Source organism: Rhamphochromis sp. 'chilingali' (assembly GCF_963969265.1).
Source record: "Rhamphochromis sp. 'chilingali' genome assembly, chromosome: 14".
Classification (NCBI taxonomy): domain Eukaryota; kingdom Metazoa; phylum Chordata; class Actinopteri; order Cichliformes; family Cichlidae; genus Rhamphochromis; species Rhamphochromis sp. 'chilingali'.
The window spans coordinates 28456017-28465062 of record NC_137941.1 but is presented as its reverse complement, the minus strand read 5'-3'; the positions used below and the strand labels follow the sequence as shown (position 1 = coordinate 28465062).

Here is a 9046-nt window from a genome sequence, read left to right as displayed (position 1 = left end):
GAGCTCCGCCCAGGCAGAGAGGGAGAGAACAGAAACAGCAATTGTAGCCTTGTGGGGCCGACCAGGCAGGCACGGAGACCATGACAGAAACAAATGGCAACTACACCTCTTTTCCCATAAATGAGATAAACAATATAATTCACATCATCATGGTAGTGTCTTATCATAGAAAGGAAACTCTACTTTCAACATTACTGCACTACTTTCCTTGCCAGCATTTTTGTTGGCCGTACTCTTACTAGCGCTCTCGCTTCATATGTCTTTTTCAGACCAGTTAGATTCTAACACTGAAACAGCAAGTTTACACATGACTTCAGGCGGGCTCAGAACACTTTACACACACGTTATACAAAACATTTGTCATGAACACAAAGCTACAAGTTTATCAGGAAGTGTAAACCCAACTGGGTTGGTGCTTCTTATTATTATATGGAGTATTATACGCAGTTGCAACAGCTTGCTAGCGTTACCCAGGCATATAGCCTAGCTATAACATCCTACAGAGCTAAAGTAGCTCACATAGCGACAGTATAATACATCACATATCACAGACCCGTCTTATGTCATGAAAGTTTATGTCACGGATTGCCGGGGCAAGCCGTGTGGAATGTAGAAAAGGACCCAAAAGGCAGCAGCTCTGGTGCAGGTGAGTGTTTATTTACAGGGGTGTAAGTACAAACAGTGGTGGCGACAAAACATGAACCTAAACTGGGTAAACTAATAAGACAAACCAGAATGAGGATGCAGGGAGGTCCGGAGAAATACATGCAGGGAGGTCCGGAGAAATACATACGGGGAGACCGAGGGGAAACAACACAGACGAACCAGCGATTACTAAGACAGAAAATACAACTTAAATACACTCAGAACACAGGGAGATTACACACAGGTGGGAGACACAGCTGGGAGTGATTAACATGACGAGACCAGGGAGGCAAACTGAAAACACTCACATAAGACGCAGACCTTCACAATAAAACAGGAACACACGGGGGGGAACAGGGTAAACACCAATTAGAGGAGAACAGAACCAAAATCGCGAAGAGAAAACACAAAACGCTGGGTCAAAAGGACCCAGGATCATGACAGTTTAAGTATCACAGTGTCCAACTGTGTATTTCTTTATGTTTTTGACCACATTACTGACCTGTAAAACAGGAGAGAAAGTGAACACAGGAGACACGCTGCCGTTCGCCTGGTCAGTCTTGCCAGAATGGAAAACTTATGCACCCGACTCAGTTCCCAAAGCACGCTGCCTCCCCCTACTGTCCAAAGTGTTATACACTCTCCTGGCAACAGGGAACTTACATGACATTGTGGCTTTAAATTACACCAATAAACCAGCAAAATAATACATGCATAATAATCTCTATATATCACGACACTTAACTCACAATTGTGACCACATTTCTGTGTGGATCACAGTAGCAGCAAGAGTGCTAGAGCCAGAGCTGGGGAGAGGCGAGCTGGAACAAACCATTTTGGGAAGGGGGTATCTATACTTTTGTTGTTGAAATGTTACGTTTCAACCAAGTACTGTAATCTTTTTATAATTTTAGTAGTGTGTCACACAAACAGCAAATATTGTGAAAAAAAAGCAAGAAATCTTTGGGGGTGCGTTGATTCATTTTGGGGGTGCTTCAGCACCCCCAAAAATGGGCTAAAATCGCCCCTGCATAATGGGCTTGGATTTACAACATTATAAATGAAATGTGCTCTATGTGCCCTTACTCCCAAGAAATGGGAGTAAGGGCGATAGAGAACTGATTGGTGCCTATGCCATTCCCAATATGTGCTGGCTGACGTCGGGGCAGCATGAGTACGAGCATTTTTTATTTTTTTTTGCCGATGCCCGTGATGCCGCCCCCCACCACGATGCCGCCCGTATCTAAAACCTCATTCAAGTCTGTCCCGTATCTAGCAAGTGAAAATAAAAAAAATAAAATAAACAATAAAAGGTGAATCAAATAGACCATTACGGCAAGGCCTGGATGGTCCATTTGGTAAAGTAAATCCGTTGGGCATCTTTCTTCGCCTTTAGACACTAATTCTGATGGCAAAAGAGCCAAACGGGAAAGGCAAAAAACACACACAAAAAAAACAAAAAAAAACAAAAGAATTACACAGACTGAATGAAGCTTGATGTGAATTTTATCTATACGTGAGTGAATGTTTAAATGTGATTTAAATGTGAACTCTTAATGTTAAGAGTAACAAATGTAGTGTAAAGAACTGATTTTAAAGTTTAAAAGGTTAAACTTGTTTTAAATCATGTAAGTCAGGTAGATAGACAGAGATAAGGTGTGAGTGGACATCGGATGATTAAATGTCAACAACTTGAATGCCCAGCTGAGTGTCTCTCTAGGCCTGGCTGTGCTCATCCTTCCTTCAACCTCTCCTCCCCAAAAATAAAAATAAACTTACAGATTCTTAGTTAGATTAGTAAAGTATAATTGATGTCAATATTTTTTGTGATTTTCATTATTTTATTATGCTATTGTGTTGCTGAATTCCATTAATAAAATTTCCTGCAATTCAAGCCTAAATTGTGGACATTCACTTTTTGACCTTTAGTGAAGCAGTAAAGGTAGAAATCCAGGATTATTTTTATTAGTGCAAATACCTCTCACAGGTTACCCCGTCTTCCAAGCTACTAAAATAATACCAGAAATAACAAGTGCCATGTTAAATAACAGGTTAACAGGTGAGACTGATGGGCTACTCAGGTTACGTCTTATCAGGGTTAGCATGAAAAACACCTGGCTGATTTAGAGGTAGTCAGTACTGGGCGAGTCCCCTCAACCACATCAGTGCCAGAATCCTACATTATCCACTGGGGAAGACTCATAGGATCAGGGATTAGGACTTTTTTTTTTTAAATCACCAAGCTGAAATCAACTTCCTGTATAGGGGTTTTGTGGACCTACCGATTGACAAGTTGAGTCAATTAAATAACTGAGACTTCCATTTCTGACCTAGAATGGTCACTCCTCCACCGCTCCAGAAATGTCATGAATCGCTGTGCGGCAGGCAGGAGTTGGACCCAAAATGCAGGACTCACAGACTCGGGGAGGTGAACTCAAAACACAGCTTTATTTGCTGGTAGAACAAACATACAAACTAGACTAAACTGGGAAACCATAAACTAAGAACTCACAGGGAGACACAGGGAGATCCACACACAGCATGAGGGACGACGTCACGCTGAACAGAGGGAGACGCAGACAGAAATACACAGAGGGTTAACGAGGAAAGTGGGAACACACGGGGAACACAGGTGACACTGATAATCATAACGAGACAGGGCGGGGTGAACTGAACATGACACGTACGGGCGTGAGAGTCACAAAGTAAACAGGAAGTGCACAGAGGTTCAGACAGGAGGAGAGAGAGCACGGGGAAAACACAGACATAACGGGCTGGGGAAACATGAAACAACCACAAAGGGAGACGAGGGCTCATAAATACACAGGGCACACAGGGGGGGGGGAGACAGAGCACGGGGAGAACTTGGACATAATGGGCAGGGGAAACATGGAATAAAACATAAGGAGAGATGAGGGCTCACAGATACACAGAGGGGCACACAGGGGGTAAAAGCCATGAAGGGAAAACACTTAGGGAACAACACAACAGGGCAACTCAGAAAACATGGCCTAAATAAGGAACAAAATACAAACATACTAGAAAACTAAGAACACTGGGCCAACATGGCCCAGGACCATGACAAGAAATCGTTAATCAGAGCCATTGTTAGTCATTCCGACTGCAGCACACAAGCTGCCAATCGAACATAACGTCACACCACAACTCTCTCATAGCGGATGCTGTGCAGGTGCGTCCGCACGACACCGCTGACCATGCCTCACCACACTCATTTATTTCTGATGGCATAATGTCATTCTTCAATTTGGATTTATCCAAATAAGAGTGTGCATAGCCAAATTACAAAAAAAAAAAAATCTTCCACTAAGGCTGCATTACAAGTTTCAGAAGTATACAAATTTTCATAAAATGACTGAACTGAATATTAATATAATTTGGGGTGGTAAGTATGTTTCCACATTCATCCTTTATTGCTGTAACAATGAGGATTATTTTTTATTAGTGCAAATAGCTCACACAGGTTACCCTTCCTTCAAAGCTACTAAAATAATACCAGAAATAACAAGTGCCATGTTAAATAAGCTACTCAGGTTACGTCTTGTCAGGGTTATTATGGAAAACACCTGGCTGATTTTGAGGTAGCCAGTACTGGGTGAGTCCCCTCACCCACATCAGCATCAGAATCCTGCATTGTCCACTGGGCAAGACTCATAGGATCAGGGATTAGGACCTTTTTTTTTTTAAATCAGCGAGCTGAAATCAACATCCTGTATAGGGGTTTTGTGGGCCTACTGATTGACAAGTTGAGTGAATTCAATAATTGAGACTTCCATTTCTGACCTAGAATGAACAGAGAGAGAGAGATTAGGATACAGTAAAAGAATCCCAAGTACAACATATCCAAAAGGAATTTAGAAAAGAGAGAGAGGCAGGCCTACAAGAAGAAAATAGTGAAGCTTTAGGCCAAGACGAAGGGAAGGGGGAAATCAATGTCCAATAAAAACTGAAAGAAAGAAGAGGGGAGGAGTTTAGAGAACGTGGTGTTGGGATCAGTTATATTACTAATTGTAGTCATAACTCAGCCAGAGCTGGAGCTCTCTGCAGGTCTGTGGAGATGGATACTCAGGATGGAGCAGAGCTCTGCTTTCCACAACTCTTCAACATCTCCTGCAAGAAACCTACAACTCCTCTGTCTCAAGTTTTGCTCCTTTATATTGTTGTGTCCTCAATGTCTCTGCTGACTGTGACTCTCAACCTGCTCGTCATCATTGCAGTCTCCCACTTCAGGCAGAGTTTCATATTTTTTACCTGCTGCTGTGGCTTTACAAGTGTATACCTGATTTGTTATATCTGTTTGAATACTTTCTTTCTGTTGACTTTTTTTTAAAATTATATTTTCCTATCTTTCTAGGCAGCTCCACACACCCACTAACATCCTGCTCCTTTCTCTGGCTGTCACTGACTTTCTCGTTGGTCTTCTGTTTATGCCTGGAGAAATCCTGCGAAATACAGCGTGTTGGTTTCTTGGTCAGCTCACATGTTCTCTGTATAATTATGTATCCTACATCGTTGCCTCTGCCTCAGTGGGCAACATGGTGCTGATATCAGTCGACCGCTATGTGGCTATTTGTGACCCTCTGCATTACCCCACCAGAATCACAGAGGGAAGAGTGAAACTCTGTGTCTGTCTGTGTTGGCTCTGCTCTGTTTTCTACAGCTATGTGATTTTAATAGATGATCTAAGTCAACCAGGCAAGCATAAATCTTGCTATGGAAGATGTATAATTTTCATTGAATTTATTGCAGGATTTGTTGACCTTGTTTTAGCCTTTATTATTCCACTTACTGTCATCATTGTTCTGTATATGAGAGTGTTTGTGGTGGCTGTGTCTCAGGCCCGTGCCATGCGCTCTCAGGTTACAGCTGTCACACTGCAGCTCTCAGTGACTCTAACAGCAACTAAATCAGAGTTAAAAGCAGCCAGGACTCTGGGTGTTCTTGTTCTTGTGTTTCTATTATGTTTCTGCTCATATTACATTATTTCACTTTTTGGAAACGAGTTGCTCAATAGCTCATCTGCATCGATTGTGATCTATATGTACTATTTTAACTCCTGTCTAAACCCTTTGATTTATGCTATGTTCTACCCCTGGTTTAGAAAAGCAGTGAAACTAATTGTGACTCTACAGATACTGCAGCCTGGCTCCTGTGAGGTCAGCATACTGTAGAAAAAAGAAATCATTCCTTAATGTACCAAATGGTATACCAAATTACTTTCTCTATCAATAATGTACTATATTAATTTTAAGACATTTAACAAGTAATATGCCATACATTACATTTCTTGAGTAATAACCCCAACACTGGTTGTCAAATAGTGCTGGTTTCAATTATAGAGGCCTAGAAAAGGGTTAACAACCCACTGGCAACCTCCTGTCACTAGCAACAAAATGTGCATTCTGATACTGTTTGCCGAGTGGTTGCTGGCTATCACTGGGTCAGACTGGTTGAAAACAGTGTCACAAAAAACCTCGACATGATTGTTTTAATCACCAAAATGTTGCTGTGGCTACTCAGAGGGAAGATTCCAGGTTTTCAAGTTTGCCTTGTTACCAGGCAGCTGCAAACCAGTCTTTAGTGTGATGAATCCTGTGTGGAGTGTATCTTGAGACCTGGGGTAGAAAGAGATTGCAATGCCCCCCTGGGTACCTTTACATCACAGCTAACAGATGCTAAAAAAGTCTTAATATCCAGCTTTATGTGACTGAAAATTATCAGAGTGTGTGTGTGGGTGTATGTGTGTGCGGTTGAAGCAACACTCTGAAGACACTAATTTGAGAGTCTGAGTTACAAAATGTGTGATTTAATAAAATAAGTTTCATGAAAGAAAGAAATTGTGATTGACAGCAGAGTTTTTAAAAAGTGACAGAAATTCTTAATATGAATTTGAATTATTAAGGGATTGCGTTACAATAAATGTTCAAGTGAAAATGTGCTACACACAAATTAATTCATGTAGAATTACACAAACTGAAAAAACGGAGGGAGAGGTAAGTGACGGAAGTGATGGACAAGGTAAGCGACTCATGCTGTAACTGACGTCAGACGCCAGAGACTTTGGCGGAAAATTAAAGCGAATGGTAGTTTAGAATTGAACAAAGTTTCTTTAAGCTTCAGTATTACCAGATATACTAATCAATTGTCATATAACTAACAACATCTGTCCTATCATCTCTAATACCCTGGAGAACAACGGGGAGAGTTTAGACGTTCTCCAAGATTACATCGACCGCTGTTTCCAAGATTTAGTCATGAAGAAGGCTCAGAGTGTGTAGAACATCTCACTAATATTGTTCATTAATGCTGCTTTAATATACCTGTTCCGTGTAGTACGCTGCGCACGCACAAAGTGAGACAGCGCAAAAGTGAGACCCGCCCCCCCCCGGGAGTGAGGTGGCTTACGTGTAATGTCTGCTCAGTTACACAGTAAACAAAGCTTGCTAGTAATCACGAATCCAGATTCTTTACTGAACATCAAACATGGTGTCAGAAGTTGTGGTTTGGTCGTGTGCTACAGCCCTGCCGACGGAGTAGTAAGGCTAAAGTTTTCCCAGCACTTTGCGGACGAAGCAAGCAAGTAACCAGCTAGCGTTGCTCGGCTATCGTAGCAAAGGCTATTGAGCATCAACGACCATGTCAGACGGATTCCATAGACCAGAACCATTGGTGTTCAGTGGAAACATCGTCGAGAAGTGGCGTGTATTCGAGCAGGAATACGACATATTTATAGCCGCTGCTCATTCCGATAAGGATGCTCGAACTAGAGCGTTCATCCTGCTAAACCTGGCCGGCTCTGAAGCCATCGAGCGGGAGCGCGCCTTCATTTATGCACCCGCTGTGCACGCGGGGGAAGGAGAACACAGACGATTGGTGACCGAAGCAGAATTGAGAGAAGACCCGGAATGTCTAAAGCGCAAATTTCGGGAACTGTGTAATCCCCAAACAAACATAACAATGGAAAGGCACAAGTTTAACACCAGAAACCAAAGGCCAGATGAAACAATTGAGTCTTACGTGAAAAATAAGGCAGGCAGTTGCAGATTTGACCAGCTTAAAGACGAGCTCATCAGAGATAGACTTGTTTGTGGCATAAATAGTGACAGCATGAGAAAGCAACTGCTGCGCGACAGTGACTTAACTTTGAGCAAAGCAATTGAAATGTGCCAGATATTCGAGCAGACAGATCAACATACGAAAGCTCTAGCAGCTCCAAAACAAATGGCAACAAAGGTGGATACCTTGCATCACACAATAAAGAAAAAACATCCACACAAAGTCAAGACAAAGACAGGCAATGAGTGGCGTGCAACACATCCAGAACAGAGGCTCGCTCACGCAATCACAAACTGCAACAACTGCGGGGACAGCCACGAGGCAAAAAGAGACAAATGCCCAGCATATGGCCAGCAATGCCATAAGTGCCAAAAATGGAATCATTTCCAGAAATGTGGCAAGTCATCACAAACACGGCAATTCAAAAAGAGACCTGTTAACCACATTGAGATGCAAGCGCCTAGCAGCGATGAGGAAATGTTCTATGTGAATGGAATTAATATAGACACTATAAATCCCTGCTTTCCATACAAGAATGACATTTTCACCACGGTGCATATTAATGGAAAACGCTTAGAGCTCAAGGTGGACACTGGCGCCAAATGTAATGTCATGCCAGCTGACCTTTTTGAACAACTGAGACAAGATGAAAAACTCCTGCCATCACAGAAAACTAAACTGGTGGCATATGGAGGTGAGGAAATCCAAACAGCTGGCACAGCAACACTCCCATGCCACTCTGCAGGCAAGGAATACCCTCTGCAGTTCTTCGTAGTGAAACGAGACGTACAACCCCTACTTGGCTTACCAGACTCACTCCACTTACAATTAATCAAATTGAACAAAGAAGTCCACCATGTAGCCAAGGATGTGGAAAGCACCTTTTCAGAACAGATCTTCTTAGAGTATTCAGACCTCTTCGAAGATAAACTTGGTAAACTTCCGGTTACCTATTCCATGAAAATAGACCCAGAAGTCACAACAGTAGTAAAGCCTGCACGCAAAATACCAGTTCCAATGCAAGACAAGGTTAAAGCAGAATTAACCCGCATGGTCGAGTTGGGTGTGATCACCCCTGTCACCGAGCCAACAGGTGTCGTCTATGGTGGCGACCCACAAGAAAAATTCAGATGACATCAGACTCTGCATCGATCCAAGAGATCTAAACAAAGCGCTAAAACGCCCACATCACCCTATGCGTACTATAGAGGAGGTAGCCGCCCAAATGCCTAACTCCAAAGTCTTTTCTGTCCTGGATGCGAAATGCTCCTTTTGGCAGATAACGCTTGACCACAAATCATCCATGCTCACGACTTTCAGCTCGCCG

General features: G+C 42.5%; 1 protein-coding gene across 1 annotated transcript; it reads left to right on the top strand.

Annotated features, from left to right (window-relative positions):
- Positions 1–4720: 4720 nt before the first annotated feature.
- Positions 4721–5834, top strand: LOC308409514 (trace amine-associated receptor 13c-like; the record flags this gene model as incomplete). The annotated part of the gene is made up of 2 exons (XM_080902312.1): positions 4721–4893; positions 5018–5834. 2 exons carry the CDS (start codon positions 4721–4723, stop codon positions 5832–5834), a joined length of 990 nt encoding a protein of 329 aa, XP_080758438.1.
- Between the last annotated feature and the right edge of the window lie 3212 nt (positions 5835–9046).